Raw genomic sequence first — 19,843 nt, 5'->3', positions numbered from 1 at the left:
ATTCTCACATTCATTTGGAAAGGCAAAAAAAAAAAAAAAAGCAACTCAGAATAGCGAAAACAGTTCTAAACAATAAAAGAATCCTTGGGCGTGGAGTCTCCAGACACCCACAAGGACCCCACAGGACCCTCCACGGGATCTTAATACCTCTGGTGAGTGGAATACAGCAACTGCTCCAATCCAATCGTGCGGGACTTGAGAATGCATTAATTAGTCTCAGGTCCCACATTAATTAATTAATTAGGGAAGCAGAAAACCCTGCCTGATCAGGGTCACAAGTCCCTTCCGGTCCATGCCAGCACCGGGGTTCCTTGAGCACAGAGTCTCCAGACACCCGCAAGGACCCCACAGGACTCTCCAGGGGATCTTACAACCTCTGGTGAGTGGAACACAACTTCTGCCAGGAGGCAGGTTTGAACACCAGATATCTGGGCACCTTCCCTACAAGAGGAGAGCTTGCCTGCAGAGAGTACTCTGACCACTGAACCTAAGGAGAGAGGTAGTCTCCCAGGTCTGCTGATAGAGGCTAACATAATCACCTGAGGAACAAGCTCTAACCAGAGACAACTATAACAACTAACTCCAGAGATTACCAGATGGTGAAAGGCAAACATAAGAATCTTACTAACAGAAACCAAGACCACTCACCATCATCAGAACGCAACACTCCCACCCCACCCAGTCCTGGGCACCCCAACACAACCGAAAAGATAGACTCAGATTTAAAAGCATATCTCATGATGATGGTAGAGGAAACCAAGAAGGACTTTAATAACTCACTTAAAGAAATACAGGAGAAAACAGGTAAACTGGTAGAAGACCTTAAAGAGGAAACACAAAAGTCCCTTAAAGAATTCCAGGAAAACACGACCAAACAGGTGATGGAATTGAATAAAACCATCCAAGACCGTAAAAGGGAAGCAGACACAATAAAGAAAACGCAAAGTGAGGCAAGACTGGAGATAGAAACCCTAGGAAAGAAATCTGGAACCATAGATGTGAGCATCAGCAACAGAATACAAGAGATGGAAGAGAGAATCTCAGGTGCAGAAGATTCCATAGAGAATATCGGCATAACAATCAAAGAAAATACAAAATGCAAAAATATCCTAACTCCAAACATCCAGGAAATCCAGGACACAATGAGAAGACCAAACCTACAGATAATAGGAGTAGATGAGAATGAAGATTTTCAACTTAAAGGGCCAGCAAATATCTTCAACAAAATTATAGAAGAAAACTTACCAAGAAAACCTAAAGAAACACATGCCCATGAACATACAAGAAGCCTACAGAACTCCAAATAGACTGGACCAGAAAAGAAATTCCTCCCGACACATAATAATCAGAACAACAAATGCACTAAATAAAGAGAGAATATTAAAAGCAGTAAGGGAGAAAGATCATGTAACATATAAAGGAAGGCCTATCAGAATTACACCAGACTTTTCACCAGAGACTATGAATGACAGAAGATTCTGGACAGATGTTATATAGACACTAAGAGAACACAAATGCCAGCCCAGGTTACTATACCCAGCCAAACTCTCAATTACCATAGATGGAGAAACCAAAGTATTCCACAACAAAACCAAATTCACACATTATCTTTCCAAGAATCCAGCCCTTCAATTCCCCAATAAAACGACACAGACTAACAGACAGGCTACACAAACAGGACCCAACATTCCGCTGCTTACAGGAAACCCATCTCAGGGAAAAAGACAGACAATACCGGAGTGAAAGTATGGAAAACGACAGGTGAGAGTACGGAATACAGAAGCTAACCGCTTCTGGGACAGGCAGGAGCCACAGAGCTTCTAAGGCAGCCCCCTTTTCAGGCCCCAGATATCCGGCCACTTTTCTGGCCAGAGGAAAGGGGTCTGACCAGCCCGGGAGTGCTTTGCCTGAGCGTTGGCAGCAGACATCTTAGTTCCGGGACCCCGCCGAGTGTATTTTGCACAGGTAAGAGTACGGAATACAGAAGCTAAAAGCTTCGGGGACAGGAAGGAGACACAGAGCTTCTAAGGCAGCCCCCTTTTCGGACCCCAGACAGCTGGCCACTATCCCAGCCAGAGGATAGGGGTCTGGCCGGGATGGGAGCACTTGGCCTGAGCATCGACTGCAGACATCTTGGTTCCAGGACTCCTCTGAGAGTATTCTGCACAGATGAGAGTGTAGAATGCAGAAGCTAACAGCTTCTGGGACAGGCCAAAGCAACTCAGCTTTGGGACAGGTCCTGTTTTGGGCCTTCGTCTTAGGCCAGGATGGAGGTCCAAAGGCCAGATATCTGTACACCTTTCCTGTAAGAGGAGAGCTTGCCTACAGAGAGTGCTCTGACCACTGAAACTCAGAGGAGAGAGCTAGTCTCCCAGGTCTGCTGATAGGGGCTAACAGAATCACCTGAGGAACAAGCTCTAACCAGAGACAACTATAACAACTAGCTCCAGAAATTACCAGATGGCAAAGGCAAACGTAAGAATCCTACTAACAGAAATCAAAAACACTCACCATCATCAGAAGACAGCACTCCCACCCCACCGAGTCCTGGGCACCCCAACACAACTGAAAATCTAGACCCAGATTTAAAAGCATATCTCATGATGATGGTAGAGGACATCAAGAAGGACTTTAATAACTCACTTAAAGAAATACAGGAGAAAACTGCTAAAGAGTTACAAGTCCTTAAAAAAAAACACAGGAAAACACATCCAAACAGGTGATGGAAATGAACAAAACCATACTAGAACTAAAAAGGGAAGTAGACACAATAAAGAAAACCCAAAGTGAGGCAACGCTGGAGATAGAAACCCTAGGAAAGGAATCTGGAACCAGAGATGCGAGCATCAGCAACAGAATACAAGAGATGGAAGAGAGAATCTCAGGTGCAGAAGATTCCATAGAGAACATCGGCATAACAATCAAAGAAAATACAAAACGCAAAAGGATCCTAACTCAAAACATCCAGGAAATCCAGGACACAATGAGAAGACCAAACCTACAGATAAGAGGAGTTGATGAGAAAGAAGATTTTCAACTTAAAGGGCCAGCAAACATCTTCAACAAAATTATAGAAGAAAACTTCCAAAACTTAAAGGAAGGCCTATCAGAATTACACCAGACTTTTCATCAGAGACTATGAAAGCCAAAAGAGCCTGGACAGATGTTATACAGACACTAAGAGAACACAAATGCAAGCCCAGGTTACTATACCCAGCCAAACTCTCAATTACCATAGATGGAGAAACCAAAGTATTCCACGACAAAACCAAATTCACACATTATCTTTCCACAAATCCAGCCCTTCAAAGGATAATAACAGAAAAAAAAAAAAAAAACAATACAAGGACGGAAATCACATCCTAGAAAAAGCAAGAAAGTAATCCCTCAACAAACCAAAAAGAAGACTGCCACAAGAACAGAATGCCAACTCTAACAACAAAAATAAAAGGAAACAACAATTACTTTTCCTTAATATCTCTTAATATCAATGGACTCAATTCCCCAATAAAAAGACATAGACTAACAGACTGGCTACACAAACAGAACCCAACATTCTGCTGCTTAAAGGAAACCCTCTCAGGGAAAAAGACAGACACTACCTCAGAGTGAAAGGCTGGAAAACAATCTTCCAAGCAAATGGTCTGAAGAAACAAGCTGGAGTAGCCATTCTAATAATGAATAAAATCGACTTCCAACCGAAAGTTATTAAAAAAGACAAGGAGGGACACTTCATACTCATCAAAGATAAAATCCTCCAAGAGGAACTCTCAATTCTGAGTATCTATGCTCCAAATGCAAGGGCAGCCACATTCATTAAAGGTACTTTAGTAAAGCTCAAAGCACACATTGCACCTCACACAATAATAGTGGGAGACTTCAACACACCACTTTCATCAATGGACAGATCATGGAAACAGAAACTAAACAGGGACAGAGTGAAACTAACAGAAGTTATGAAACAAATGCACTTAACAGATATGTACAGAACATTTTATCCTAAAACAAAAGGATATACCTTCTTCTCAGCACCTCATGGGACCTTCTCCAAAATTGATCATATAATTGGTCACAAAACAGGCCTCAACAGATAGAAAAATACTGAAATTGTCCCATGCATTCTATCAGACCACCATGGACAAAGGCTGATCTTCAATAACAACATAAATAATGGAAAGCCAACATTCACGTGGAAACTGAACAACACTCTTCTCAATGATACCTTGGTCAAGAAAGGAATAAAGAAAGAAATTAAAGACTTCTTAGAGTTTAATGAAAATGAAGCCACAACATACCCAAACCTATAGGACACAATGAAAGCATTTCTAAGAGGGAAACTCATAGCTCTGAGTGCCTCCAAGAAGAAACTGGAGAGAGCAAATACTAGCAGCTTGAAAACACATCTAAAAGCTCTAGAAAAAAAGTAAGAAAATTCACTCAAGAGGAGTAGACTGCAGGAAATAATCAAACTCAGGGGAGAAATCAACCAAGTAGAAACAAGAACTATTCAAGGAATTAACCAAACGAGGAGTTGGTTCTTTGAGAAAATCAACAAGATAGATAAACCCTTAGCTAGACTCACTAGAGGGTACAGGGACAGCATCTTAATTAACAAAATCAGAAATGAAAAGGGAGACATAACAACAGATCCTGAAGAAATCCAAAACACCATCAGACCCTTCTACAAAAGGCTATACTCAACAAAACTGGAAAACCTGGAAGAAATGGACAAATTTCTAGACAGATACCAGGTACCAAAGTTAAATCACGATCAAGTTAATGATCTAAACAGTCCCATATCCCCTAAAGAAATAGAAGCAGTCACTAATAAATAGTCTCCCAGCCAAAAAAAAAAAAAAAAAGCCCAGGACCAGATGGGTTTAGTGCAGAGTTCTCCCAGACCTTCAAAGAAGATCTAATTCCAGTTCTTCACAAACTATTCCACAAAATAGAAGTAGAGGGAACTCTACCCAACTCATTCTATGAAGCCACAATTACTCTGATACCTAAACCACAGAAAGATCCAACAAAGATAGAGAACTTTAGACCAAATTCCCTTATGAATATTAATGCAAAAATCCTCAATAAAATTCTTGCTAACCGAATCCAAGAATACATTAAAACAATCATCCATCCTGACCAAGTAGGTTTTTTTTTCCAGGGATGCAGGGATGGTTTAATATACAGAAATTGGACATAGTACTACCGAAGAATCACGTAATACCTCTTCTGGGCATATATCCAGAAGATGTCCCAACCAGTAAGAAGGACATGCTCAACTATGTTCATAGCAGCCTTATTTATAATAGCCAGAAGCTGGAAAGAACCCAGATGCCCCTCAACAGAGGAATGGATACAAAAATGTGGTACATTTTCACAATGGAGTACTACTCAGCTATTAAAAGGAATGAATATGAAATTCCTAGGCAAATGGTTGGACCTGGAGGGCATCATCCTGAATGAGGGAACACAATCACAAAAGAACTCACATGATATGTACTCACTGATAAGTGGATATTAGCCCAGAAACTTAGTATAGCGAGATATAAGATACAATTTGCAAAACACATGAAACTGAAGAAAAATGAAGACCAAAGTGTGGTCACTTTGTCCCTTGTTAGAATTGGAAACAATCACCCATGGAAGGAGTTACAGAGTCAAAGTTTGGAGCTGAGACAAACAGATGGACCATCTAGAGACTGCCATATCCAGGGATCCATCCCATAATTAGCTTCCAAAAGATGACACCATTGCATACACTAGCAAGCATTGGCTGAAAGGACCCTGATATAGCTGTCTCTTGTGAGACTATGCCAGGGCCTAGCAAACACAGAAGTGGATGCTCACAGTCAGCTATTAGATGGATCACAGGGCTCCTAATGGAGGAGCTAGAGAAAGTATCCAAGGAGCTAAAGGGATCTGCAACCCTATAGGTGCAACAACATTATGAAATAACCAGTACTCCAGAACTCTTGACTCTAGCTGCTTATGTATCAAAAGATGGCCTAATCAACCATCACTGGAAAGAGAGGCCCATTGGAAGTGCAAACTTTATATGCCCCTGTACAGGGGAATGCCAGGGCCAAAGAGTAGGAGTGGGTGGTTAGGGGAGTGGGGGGTAGGGTATGGGGGACTTTTGGGATAGCATTGGAAATGTAATTGAGGAAAATACCTAATAAAAATATTTAAAAAAAAAACAATAAAAGAATGGCTGTGGGAATCACTATCCTTGACCTCAATAGATCTTTACTACAGAGCATTAGTGATAAAAAACTGCATGGTATTGGTACAGAGAAAGACACATTGATCAATGGAATAGAATTAAAGATCCAGAAGTAAAACTACACACTTACAGACACTTGATCTTTGACAAAATTGCCAAAAATATACAATGGAAAAAACAAAGCATATTTCATAAATAGTGCTGGTCTAACTGACTGTCTGTATGTAGAAAAATAGACCCATATTTGTCATCTTGCACAAAGCTCAAGTCCAAGTGGATCAAGGAACTCAACATAAAACCAGATATACTGAATCTAATAGAACAGAAAAATGGGAAAGGCCCTGAACTCATTGGCACAGGGGGAAATTTCCTACACAGAGGACCAATGGCTCCTCAGGCTCTAATATCAAGAATTGATAAATGGAACCTCATTAAACTGGAAAGCTTTTGTAAGGCAAAGGACATAGTCAATAAGACAAATCAGCAACCTACAGATTGGGAAGAAGTCTTCACTAACCCCACATTTAATAGAGGGCTGGTATCCAAAATATATAAAGAAATCAATAATTACCAAAAAAATCAGACAACCCAATCAAAAAAATGGGGTATAGAAATAAACTGCGATTTCACAACTGAGGAATCTTGAGTGGCTGTGAAGCACCTAAAGAAATGTTCAAAGTCCTTAGCAATCAGAGAAATGAAAATCAAAACAACCCTGAGATTCCACCTTATACCAATCAGAATGGCTAAGATCAAAACCTCAGGTGACAACACATGTTCAAAAGGATGTGGAGAAAAAGGAACACTCCTCCATTGCTGGTAGGATTGCAAACTAGTACAACCACTCTGGAAATCAATCTTGAGGTTCCTCACAAAATTGGAAATAAATCTACCTGAAGACCCAGCTATACCACTCTTGGAAATATACCCAAAAGATTCCCCACCATACCATGTCCCACGATGTTCATAGCAACTTTGTTTGTGATAGCCAGAAGCTGGAAACAGCCTAGATGAACCATGACAGAAGAATTGATATAGAAAATGTGGTTCATTTACACAATGAAATACTACTCATCTTTTAAGAATGAGGACATCCTGAGTTTTGCAGGCAACTGGATGAAACAAAAAAATTATCATCCTGAGTGAGGTAACTCAGACCCAAAAGGTCATGCATGGTATGTACTCACTAATAAGTGGATATTAGATAAAAAAAAAAAGTACAGAATATCTGAGATATACTCCACAGAACTCAAAAAGTTCAGCAAGCTAAAGTGCCCAAGTGAGGATGCCTCAGTCCCACTTGGGAGAGAGAAGAAAGCAATCACAAGTGGGGAGGGAAGCAGAGACATGGGAGAGAAAGTGGATGGCTAGGAATGAGTGGGGAGGAGAGGGGACCTGATCTGGTATTGGGTGACATAAAAGGACAGAAGCCCTGAGTGCCGGCAGAAAGAATGGAAACAGGCAACCTCGCCAAGTAGGAGGTTGGGGGGGGGGGGGACTCTCCAGAATGCACCAGAGACTTGGGAGATGAGAAACTCTCAGGACTCAAAGGGAGGTAACTTAGATGAAATGCCAGATAGTAGGGTGAGGGAACTTACAGAGACTACCTCCAGCAGAAAGACAAGGTATCACATGTGGGACAGGCAGGCCATCCCACAGTCACAACTCTGACTTATAAGTGTTCCTGTCTGAAAGAATTACAGGGATGGAAATGGAGAGGAGCCTGAGAAAAAGAAGGTCCAGAGACAGGCCCAAAGTGGGATCCAGCTCAAGGGGAGGTTCCAAGACCTGAAACTATTACTGAGGCTGTGGAGTGCCCACAAAAAGGGACTTAGCATGACTGCACTCTAGAAGACCCAACAAGCAGCTGAAAGAGTCAGATGTAGATATTTGTACCCAAACAAAGGACAGAAGCAGTTGACCCCTGCTGTTGAATTAGGGAAGGCTGAAAGAAACTGAGGAGAAGGGCGACCCTGTAGGAAGACCACAGTCTCAATTAATTTGGACCCCTGAGATTTCTCAAACACTGGACCACCAACCAGGCAGCATGCACCAGCTGATATGAGACCCCCAACATACACATACAGTAGAGGACTTCCAGGTTTGTGTTCATTCAGAGTTGATGCACCTAACCCTCAAGAGACTGGAGACCCCAGGGAGTTTAGAGGTCAGGTGGGGTCAGGGATTCTGACATCCACATGGAGACAGGGCACAGTGGGGAGGAGGTATGGGATGTGGAACAGTCAGAGGGTGAATGGGAGGATAAAATATGAAGTGTAAAAAATAACTAATTAATTTTAGAAAAAAGAAGCTGAGAGTCCTGTTTAGAGCCTTTCTCTAGGAAACGTACTGAGGGTAACTGAGTATAATTTGGCTGAAATGTGCACTTATTAGTTTCTTTCCTTTTCATGCCTTCGTAGTGATTGCCTTATATTCTAATTTTATAGTATCCACCATAAACTGCCTATAATTTCATTGAGATAAAAGTATCCAAAAGAGACCCCTTAGAAGTAGGGGCAGGACAGTTTAATAAAAGCAAAGGAACTCCAGTGGCAAACCAATCTTCATGATTGAGGCGGTTCCTGTCTGTATTCCTGGGAACTTTCGAATTCACATGTTTGTGGGCATCCCTGTCCTCTTCAATGAGTCTCCACAGTTCACAGCTACTGTCAGTGTGCCTTATTCTCTGCTCGGCTCTTTCCTAGTTTTGAAATTTAGGTTGCTCTGGCAGATCACAATGTCTCCCAAGACAGCATTTGCCCTTTCAGGAGATTCCATGACAATCATTCTAAGAATGTTCACACCTGCGCACTGACTCCCTGGACTTGGCCTATAGTGTTTAAGGCATTCCATGCACACAGGTGTTGGGGGCTGTGTGTGAAGGTGGAAATAGCCATATCACTCATAAAGTGCTCCCCACAGGAGTCTGTGCCAGAACAACACACAAACCCAGGAATATAATGCCCTCTTACCCTCATTTGATAGGTAAAGCACTAGCCACTCCCATCTCCTAACTATACACTTATAAGACTAGCCTTTATCTCGCAAGAAGACTGCACAGGCCTCAACACACACAACTGTGAAAGCAGTGGCAAGTTTTAAGAATGTGCAGTGTTGAACACTCTGCTGTCCCACCTTAGCGTCTCACAGAAGCTCTCTACTCTACACTGTTGGTTAATAACATTCCTGCTTGGTGTAAAACAGTCTGTTCTAAGGGAACAATTGTCCTGTAAACTATCACAGACCTTTATATAGAGGATTATTTCATCTGTCATGTTTTCTCTTTAAGCCTTGACTTCAGGGATGCTCACAACTAAACTAACATTTTCGTTATCAAACAGATTTTTATCTTTATCTTGAATTTCTGGTTTACTCATGCTTTTCACTTGGAGCAATATTTTCTCTAAATAATAAGCTAAAATGAATAGGGAAATATATTTGCTGGTTGAGTGTTCAGACTCAGACTAACTTGAACTTTTAAGAGTCAAATCTGAGGTAAGTCATGTAAGTCAGGTTCCCTCTCATGTCAGTCGTTTCTACGTAGTGGCTGTAGAAGACAATTAAAACAACTGAGTAGTGATGGTTACCGACAAGCTGTCTTATCTCAGCACAAGTGACAAGTGCCCACTGACCACAGACCCATCTAAACCAAACAGAGTTTAAAGTTTCCATGTTTGCCTTTAGTGATTCCTCGGTTTTCCTCCTTAGCCTTGTTTCTGTGCTTCTCCTCTTTGGCATTTTTAGTTCCATCCCCATTATCCTGTACTCCTTCCTTTGGGAGTGTTTTTGGAAAGAAGAAAAAGGGGATGCTGGTCAGGATATTCACTCCTGCACAGACCAAAAAGCCAATCCACCAAGCACCGACCCAGCGTGTATCTTCGGGAGTTATGGTCAGGTCATCTGTAAAGAAATACAGATATTGCATTAGCTTGCATCATTCTTTCCTGTGTGAACTGTAGAAAATTATTCCACATCATGAATCAATCTGAGCATTAAACTTTATATATGATGTATTCTTGTTCTTGTTTGGACCTTGAACTTGTGATCCTCTGCCTCTGCTTCTTAATGCTGGGATTACTGGCATCGCCAAACCCACTGGGATAATTCAGACCATTAGAAAAAGTGTCTGAGGTTGATTGACTGAGCAAAGTTAAAACTAAGTATGAAGAAGAGGTTCTGAAGTACTGCATGAAGAAATATTTAAAACTACATCTCAAAAAGACTTAAACAACAGTTGAGACACATTTAAGCAACTAGCTTTAACCTGATGTAGTCATGTCTCAAAACATCATGGTGAATGAGGAAGGAGGCTGAACTGACAGTTAAGTGGCTAAACAGTTGTTGTTGATCTTACAGAGGTCCTGAATTCTATTCCCAGAAGCCACTTGAAAACTCACAATTCCTGTAACTTTGATTTCAGGAGATCTGACACCCTCTTCTGACTGTCAGGTACCAACACACACAGTGGACACACACAGACACACAGACAGAGTTAATAAAATACATGTTATCCAATTATTATTTTCATTTTGTGTATATTTTCCAGTAGTAAATGAGTATTTTCACTTGTCATGTGAAACCTTTATAATTTGTTACTCATCATATAACTAAAAATTGTTTTATTATCCATACTGACTGTCTCATTGAATAAAAATCACTATGTAGACCAGCTCCCAGCTGGATCCAGCTGACACCTCGAAGCAAGAGAGCAACAGGGCTTTGGGGATAGCATTTGAAATGTAAATAAAGAAAATATCTAATAAAAAAATGCCTTTAAAAAGAGCAACAGGGCAGCTACAACTAACAGGGAGCACCTGTCCCTGGTGATGCACAGACCTAGAGACAATTCACCTGGAGAACTGCCCAATCCCTGAGCTGGGCCCAAATGATGTGGTACTAAAGATGCATCCGGTGGGGGATCTGTGGCTCTCAGATATTCACTCCTGGGAGCATGGCTGAATTGGGGATTTTGTTGTTGAAAAAGCCAGTGGTGCTTGGGCATGAGGCTGTTGGAACAGTCACAAAAGTAGGAGCGTTGGTGAAACAACTAAAACCAGGAAATCAGGTTGCCATTGAGCCTGGAATTCCCCAAGAAGTAGATGAGTACTTCAAGATTGGCTGATACAATCTGACGCCATCAGTCTTCTTCCAGACCACAACCCCGAATGATGGGAACCTCTGCTGCTTCTACAAGCACAGTGCTGACTTCTGCTACAAGCTTCCTGACTGTACCACCTTTAAAGAAGGGACCCTAACTGAGCCTCTATCTCTGTGGGGATCTATGCCTGCTGTCCAGGTTCAGTTTCCCTAGGAAACAAGGTCCTCGTGTGTGAAGCTGAGACAGCTGGGATAGTCATTTTGCTTATGTCCAAAGCAGTTGGAGCTGCTCAAATGGTGGTGACTGAACTATCTGCTGCTTGGTTAACTAAAGCCAAGGAAGTTGGGGCAGACTTTACCATCCAAGTTGCCAAAGAGACCCCTCAAGAAATTGCCAGTAAGGCGGAAAGTCTGCTGGGGGGCAAGCCAGAGATCACCATTGAATGCACAGGAGCACAGTCCTCCATCTAGACGGGCATCTATGCCACTCACTCTGGTGGAACCTTGGTGATTGTGGGAATGGTGATGATCAATTTACTCCTAGTCCATGCAGCCATGCGGGAGGTGAATATCAAAGGTGTGTTTCGATACTGCAACCCGCGGCCAATTTTCATGCTTACATTGAAGACTTTGAATGTAAAACCCTTAGTTACCCACAGATTCCCTCTGGAAAAGGCTGGATAAGCCTTTGAAACAGCCAAAAAGGGAGTGGGGCTGAAAGTTACGATCTAGTATGACCACAATGACCAGAACCCCTAGATGTGAATTGATCTATGCCCTCAGCCCACTCTCTAGCATCTAAGGACTAAATGGCTAGAAGGGGAGGCCGTTAATGCAGAACTTCCTTTTGAATGGTAAAAATAGTAAACTATAAGCCGAGAGTCTTATATATAGTTGGTGTGTCTTAAAGACACAAGCAGAGACACCTTGGGGGACCTTGTAGCCAGAATGAGATGCTTATACTGAGGAAAGTCTAGCACAAAGAGTCTGGCAGATAGGTCCTGGAAATGCCCTTTCTCTAGTACCTTCTTCTTTGAATGAGGAGACAGAGCATGCCTTTGTCCATGTTCCACTGTGCCTGCCAGGGAGTGGGGCTGACTTATGAAGAAGCAGCTTCATTAACATGGAAGTGGCCCCAGGGCTGATCTTTGGGTCAAGCTAAGTGTCATTTAATTTGAGGGTAATAAGAAAAGGAACTTGCCTTCTGGATCCTTCAGGCAAGGAACTGATGGGAAGAATAAGGCAAATCGCAGATGAGGTACGCTAGCTTCCCTCCGATGTGGAAAGAATATGGGCACTCAGCTCTGCCCAAAGACCACCTCTGCCTCAGCTCCTAAGTATTCTGTCCTTACATTTGCAAAGTGGAAGCCCACCCTACCCAACACTGCTCAAGTATGAACAGGAGCAGTACCGGTTGCTAGGCAACCAGGAGACTTCCACCCAAAGATTTTAAATCCTGCCTAACTCATATAAGAGGGCCACAGGAGGGCTTGTGTTTCCCACTCAAAGGATTAGACTCCTCTCCCAGGCTCACTCACAGGCAATTATTTTCCCATTCCACTCAGTTCTGGCTATCAGAAAATGCCCCCCCCCCAGCTGGGTAAGGCTGCTGATATCTGTCAAATGGGTATCACAGAGCATAATTTCATCATAGGGCTTTTCTTTATAACATTTGGGTCCAAAACACATCCTTTGTGATCTTAAAATAATCAAGAAGTACACAGTAACTATGATGCAACTTGGGCTGGGTCTGTAATTCACCTCTTCAGCTATGCATTGGGGATATGTTGGGGGGGGGGAGGGAGACTGCTGGAGAAGATCATGGCCAAAACCTGAGCTTTCTCCAACTGCTTCACATAATAAATTCTATGTAAGCAAAATTTTAAAACCAATAGTATGGCTGAAACATAGAAGGGGATGAAGAATTTTGAATCAGAATATGGCATTTCACCCTTACCTCTGCCGCCATTAGGTCTGCCATCTGTAAATGGTGATAATTAATTTATCAAAAGAGACATTCATTTAGCATTCCAGAGTATTCTCTCACACTCTGGGAACTGGACTTTATAAATAAAATTCACTGTGTTACCTGTATTCACAGACCCTGTGTCTACATAAATGGTTGCACAGAAAGGTCCCATCAAATATCCAAGTATTGGGCCAATCATCTTCCCAACTTCTAAAATTCCTGGAAGCAAACAAAGATAGGTCATTACATAATCAGATTTCTTCCCCTTAGTTTATAGAGCTGGGCATCTCATCCAAAAGGCTAACAAGTGTTCTACCATTGAGCTACCTCAGATATTTTTATATATTCAACATATAAAGAAATTATACTTCATGCACATTTCCACCATAATGAGATTCCTCATAACAGGCCTCCAAACCACACAGCCCAGTGACATAGACCCAAAGCCCCAAAGATGTGAGCCAAGTGAATCCTTTCTCTTCACAAACCATTAACTCAGGTATTAATTAAAATGAAAGAAAGGATGATTGACACGGAAACTTCATTACTTAAAGCTACAGTTCAAATTTTCTTTTAAGCTGAGATAAGGCCAAAGACTATACTACCCAACAAAGCCATGATTTGAACAAAGTCCTTTGATGCTTCTGTAGTATGTTTTCAGAGGGTTTCCGTGATGGCTCCCTTTCATTGTCAACTTGACACAACCTAGAATTACCTGAAAGGAAAGTCACAATGAAGTTCTCTCCACACTGCATCAACTTTGCTTTGTTTCCTCGGATGTGGAGATGCAAGACTTTCTAACTCTTTCTGAACACTCACTAACTGGTTCAGTTCACATGCTATGCCCTACACTCCTCCACAGGCCGACTTACTCAAAAAGGCTTCTCTTGGCTTTTAATCGACTAACACTGCCTGGTCTCAAACTAATTCAGGCAAGATGCTTTTGTTGTTGTTTTGAGGGTTTTTTTTAATTAATTATTTTATTTATTTGCAGCCCAAATGTTGACCATGATCCTGACCTCCCCCCTTGCAGAGTTTTTCGCCCTTCCCCCTCCCCTTTGCATGCTACCTGACAGTATCCTCCTACCCTGGGGCATCAAGCCTCTACAGGACTAGGCACATCCTCTCCTACTGAGGACAGACAAGTGCTACATGTGTGCTGAGAGCCTCAGACAAGTCCTGGAAGCCTCCTCCATCCCAGGTCACTGAGACTTCCTAGAGATTCCCCTCAACCCCCACTGCCAGCAGCTGCAGATTTCCATTCATTCTCCTGGCCTTCTGGGCATCTATCCTGTTTCTCCCCAAACTTTATCTGGTCCCCCTATTCCCCTCCCCATCCCTTCTTCCACCAAGGTCCCTCCCTCCCTCTATCTCACATGACTAGGTTGTTCCCCTTCTCAGTGGGATTTAAGCTTCCTCACTTAGGCCTTCCTTCTTGTTTAATTTCATTAGGTCTGTTCGGTGTATCACAGGTAGTCTGTATTTTTTTGGCTAATATCCACTTATCACTGAGTACATACCATGCATGTCATTTTAGGTCTGGGTTACCTCACTCAGGATGATATTTTCTAGTTCCATCCATTTGCCTGCAAAATTCATCATGTCCTCATTTTTCATAGCTGACTAGAATTCCATTGTGTATATGAATCACTTTTGCTGTATACATTCTTTGGTTCAGGGACAGCAGGATTGCTTAGTTTCTGGCTATTACAAATAAGGCTTTTATGAACATAGTAGAACATACGTCCTTATGGTATGGTGGGGCATCATTTGGATGCCCAGGAACAGTAGACCTGGATCTTCAGGTTTGCAATACTACCAGCAAGGGAGGAGTGTTCCCCTTCCTGCACATCTTTACCAGCACATACTGTTGCTTGAGATTTTGGTCTTAGCCATTCTGATTGGTGTAAGAAAGAATCTCAGGGTTGTTCTGATTTACATTTCCCTGATGACTAAGGATATTAAGCATGTCTTTAGGTGATTCTCAGCCATTCAAGATTCCTCTGTTGAAAATTCTCTGTTTATTTCTGCAACCCATGTTTTAATTGAGTTATTTGGTGTTTTAGAATCTGACTTTGTGAGTCCTTTATATATTTTAGATATTAGCACTCTGTCAGATGTAGGGTTACTGAAGATCTTTTCCCAATCTGTAAGTTGTTGGTTTATCCTATTGACAATGTCTTTTTACCTTACAGAAGCTTTTCAGTGTGAAGAGGTCCTGTTTGTCAATTGTTGATCTTAGAGCCTGAGTCATTAGAGTTCTGCTCAGGAGATTTTTCTCCTATGCCAATGAGTTCAAGTGTATTTTGCACTTTATCTTGTATTAAAGCCAATGTATCCACTTGAGATTCAGCTTTGTACAGGGTGATAAATGTGGATCACTTTATGTTCTCCTACAGGGGCATTGCCAGTACAACCAGAGCCATTTGTTGTAGATGCTTTCACTTTTTTCTACTGAATGCTTTTAGGTTCTTTGTCAAACATCAAGAACATATATATGTGTGTGTGTGTGTGTGTGTGTGTGTGTGTGTGTGTGTGTGTGTGGCTTTGTTTCTGGTTCTTCATTTCTATTCCATTGATCACCCTATTTCTATACCATGTGTTTTTTATAACTATTGCTGTTTAGTACAGCTGAAAAGCAGAGATGGTGATTCCTCCAGAAGTTCTTTTATTATTCAGAATTTATTGGGCTATTCTGGACTTTTTGTTTTTCCATATGAAGTTGAGAATTGCTCTTTCCATGTCTGTAAAGAATTGTGTTGGCATTTTGATGGAGATTGCATTGAATCTGTAGATTGCATTTGGTAAGATGGTTATTTTCATTATGTTAATCTTACCTATCTATGAGCATGGAATATCTTTCCATCTTCTGAGGTTTGCTTCATTTCTTTCTTCAGGAACTTGAAGTTTTTGTCATATAGATCTTTCATGTGCTTGGTTAGAGCTAGACCAAGATATTTTTTACTATTAGTGGCTATTGTGAAGGATGTCATTTCCCTAATTTCTTTCTTGGCCCATTTATCATTTGTCTAAAGGAGAGCTGATAATTTGTTTGAGTTAATTTTATATCCAGCCACTTTGCTGAAGCTATCAGGTGTAGGAGTTCTCTGGTAGAATTTTTGGGGTTGTTTACGTATACTGTGACCCCCAAATAGTAATACTTTGAAATCTTTCTTTCTAATTTGTATCTCCTTGTTCTCCTTTGGTTGTCTTATTGCTATAGCTATAACTTTAAGTACTATATTGAATAGATAGGAAGAGAGTGGGCAACCATGTCTTGTCCCTGATTGTAGTGGGACTGCATCAATTTTCTCTCATTTTAATATGATGTTAGCTATTAGCCTGCTGTATATTGATTTTATTATACTTAGGTATGCACCTTGAATTCCTGATCTTTCCCAGATTTTTATCATAAAGGAGTGTTGGATTTTGTTGAAGGCTTTTTCAGTATCTACTGAGATGATCATGTGATTTTTGTCCTTTAAGGTTGTTTATATAGTGAATAACATTGATTAATTTTTGTATATTGAACCATCCCTGCATCCCCGAAATGAAGCATACTTGATTGTGGTGAATGATGTCTTGATGTGTTCCTGCAATCCATTTACAAGAATTTTATTGAGGAATTTGTGTAGGTGTTCATAAGTCAAAGTGGTCTGAAGTGCTCTTTCACTCCTGGATCTTTGGCTGGTTTGGGTAATAGAGTAACTGTGGCCTCATAGAATGAATTGGGTTGTGTTCCTTCTCTTTCTATCTTGGGGAATAGTTTAAAGAGAATTGGTGTTAGCTTTTCTTTAAAAGTCTGGTACAATTTTTGCACTAAAACCATCTGCAACTGAGTTTTTTGTTGTTGGTGGTGGTGGTTGGTTGATTGGTTTTTTTGTTTGTTTGGTTTTGTTTGTTTGGCTTTTGGTTGGGAGGTTTTTAAATAGTGCTTATATTGCCTTATGGGTTATAGGACTGTTTAGATAGTTTAACTGATCTTAATTTAGATTCAATATGTGTTTCCTGTCTCAAAAAATCATCTACTTAATCTACATTTTCCAATTTTCTTGAGTATAGGCTTGTTTTTTTTTAATTAGGTATTTTCTTCATTTACATTTCAAATGCTATCCCAAAAGTCCCCCAATTCCTCCCCTATAGCCCCCACTCCCACTTCTTTGCCCTGGCATTACCCTGTACTGAGGATTATAAAGTTTTCAAGACCAATGGGCCTCTCTTTCAAATGATGGCCAACTAGGCCATCTTCTGATAGATATGCAGCTACAGACATGAGCTGGGGGGGAGGGTACTGGTTAGTTCATATTATTGTTCCACCTATAGGGTTGCAGATCCCTTTAGCTCCTTGGGTACTTGCTCTAGCTCCTCCACTTGGAGCCCTGTGATCCATCCAATAGCTGACTGTGAGCATCCACTTCTGTGTTTGCTAGGCCCCAGCGTAGCCTCACAAGAGACAGCTATATCAGGGTCCTTTCAGCAAAATCTTGCTAGTGTATACAATGCTGTCAGCTTTTGGAGGCTTAATATGGGATGGATCCCCGGGTATGACAGTATCTAGATGGTCCATCCTTTAGTCTCAGCTCCAAATTTTGTCTCTGTAACTCCTTCCATGGGTGTTTTGTTCCCAATTCTAAGACGGGGCAAAGTGTCCACATTTTGGTCTTCCTTCTTCTTCAGTTCCATGTGTTTGGCAGATTGTATCTTGTATCTTGGGTATTAAAAGTTTCTGGGCTAATATCCACTTATCAGTGAGTACATATCATTTGAGTTCTTTTGTATTTGGGTTAACTCACTCAGGATGATGCCTTCCAGGTCCAACCATTTGCCTAAGAATTTCATAAATTCATTCTTTTTAATAGATGAGTAGTATTCCAATGTGTAAATGTGCCACATTTTCTGTATCCATTCCTCTGTTGAGGGGCATCTGGGTTCTTTCCAGCTTCTGGCTATTATAAATAAAGCTGCTATGAACATAGTGAGGCATGTGTCCTTCTTACCTGTTGCAACATCTCCTGGATATAAGCCCAGGAGAGGTAATGCTGGATCCTCCAGTAGTAGTATGTTCAATTTTCTGAGGAACCACCAGACTGATTTCCAGAGTAGATATACAAGATTTCAATCCCACCAACAATAAGGAGTGTTCCTCTTTCTCCACATCCTCGCCAACATCTGCTGTGACCTGAGTTTTTGATCTTAGCCATTCTGACTGGTGTGAGGTGGATTCTCAGGGTTATTTTGATTTCCATTTCACTGATGATTAAGGATGCTGAACATTTTTTCAGGTGCTTCTCAGCCATTCAGTATTCCTCACGTAAGAATTCTTTATTTAGCTCAGCCCCATTTTTAATGGGGTTATTTGAATTTCTGGTGTCCACCTTCTTGAGCTCTTTGTATATATTGGACATTAGTCCCCTATCTAATTTAGGATAGGTAAAGGTGCTTTCCCAATCTGTAGGTGGCCTTTTTGTCTTATTGACGGTGTCTTTTGTCTTACAGAAGCTTTGCAATTTTAGGAGGTCCCATTTGTAAATTCTCAATCTTACAGCACAAACCATTGCTGTTCTATTCAGGAATTTTTCCCCTGTGCCCATATCTTCCAGGCTTTTCCCCACTTTCTCCTCTATAAGTTTCAGTGTCTCTGGTTTTATGTGGAGTTCCTTGATCCACTTAGATTTTGCCTTAGTACAAGGAGATAGGAATGGATCAATTCGCATTCTTATACATGATAACCACCAGTTGTGCCAGCACCATTTGTTGAAAAATGCTGTCTTTTTTCCACTGCATGGTTTTAGCTCCCTTGTCAAAGATCAAGTGACCATAGGTGTGTGGGTTCATCTCCAGGTCTTCAATTCTATTCCATTGGTCTACTTGTCTGTCGCTATACCAGTACCATGCAGTTTTTATCACAATTGCTCTGTAGTACAACTTTAGGTAGGGCATGGTGATTCCCTCAGAGGTTCTTTTATCCTTGAGAAGAGTTTTTGCTATCCTAAGTTTTTTGTTATTCCAGATAAATTTTCAGATTGCCCTTTCTACTTTGTTGAAGAATTGAGTTGGAAATTGATGGGGATTGCATTGAATCTGTAGATTGCTATTGGCAAGATAGCCATTTTTACTATATTGATCCTGCCAATCCATGAGCATGGGAGATGTTTCCATCTTCTGAGATCTTTGATTTCTTTCTTCAGAGACTTGAAGTTCTTATCATACAGATCTTTCACTTCCTTAGTTAGAGTCCGCCAAGGTATTTTATATTATTTGTGACTATTGTGCAAGGTGTTGTTTCCCTAATTTCTTTCTCAGCCTGTTTATTCTTTGTGTAGAGAAAGGCCATTGACTTAAGTTAATTTTATATCCAGCTACTTCACTGAATCTGTTTATCAGGTTTAGAAGCTCTCTAGTGGAATTTTTAGGGTTATATATATATATATATATATATATATATATATGTAATCATATCATCTGCAAAAAGTGATATTTTGACTTCTTCCTTTCCAATTTGTATCCCCTTGATCTCCCTTTGTTGTCAAATTACTCTGGCTAGGAATTCAAGT

The 19,843-nt window shown here is 41.0% G+C and overlaps 1 protein-coding gene and 1 pseudogene across 1 annotated transcript in view; one reads left to right on the top strand and one right to left on the bottom strand.

Moving 5' to 3' along the window:
* LOC110288502 (solute carrier organic anion transporter family member 1A6) overlaps positions 1-19,843 on the bottom strand; it is a 71,372-nt gene that overhangs the window by 21,216 nt on the left and 30,313 nt on the right. The window contains exons 6-7 of the mRNA XM_085839804.1: positions 13,410-13,508; positions 9,902-10,123 (exon numbers count right to left, since the gene is read on the bottom strand). Coding sequence (XP_085695930.1) covers positions 9,902-10,123; positions 13,410-13,508 — 321 coding nt within the window. The remainder of the gene's footprint in view (positions 1-9,901; positions 10,124-13,409; positions 13,509-19,843) is intronic.
* LOC110288012 (sorbitol dehydrogenase pseudogene) lies at positions 10,499-12,079 on the top strand (annotated as a pseudogene).

The sequence above is a fragment of the Mus caroli genome, unplaced genomic scaffold (genome assembly GCF_978045245.1).
Source record: "Mus caroli unplaced genomic scaffold, Mus_caroli_1 scaffold_7, whole genome shotgun sequence".
NCBI lineage: Eukaryota > Metazoa > Chordata > Mammalia > Rodentia > Muridae > Mus > Mus caroli.
Note: the sequence above shows the minus strand (reverse complement) of the source record. Positions and strands in the feature narration are given on the sequence as shown.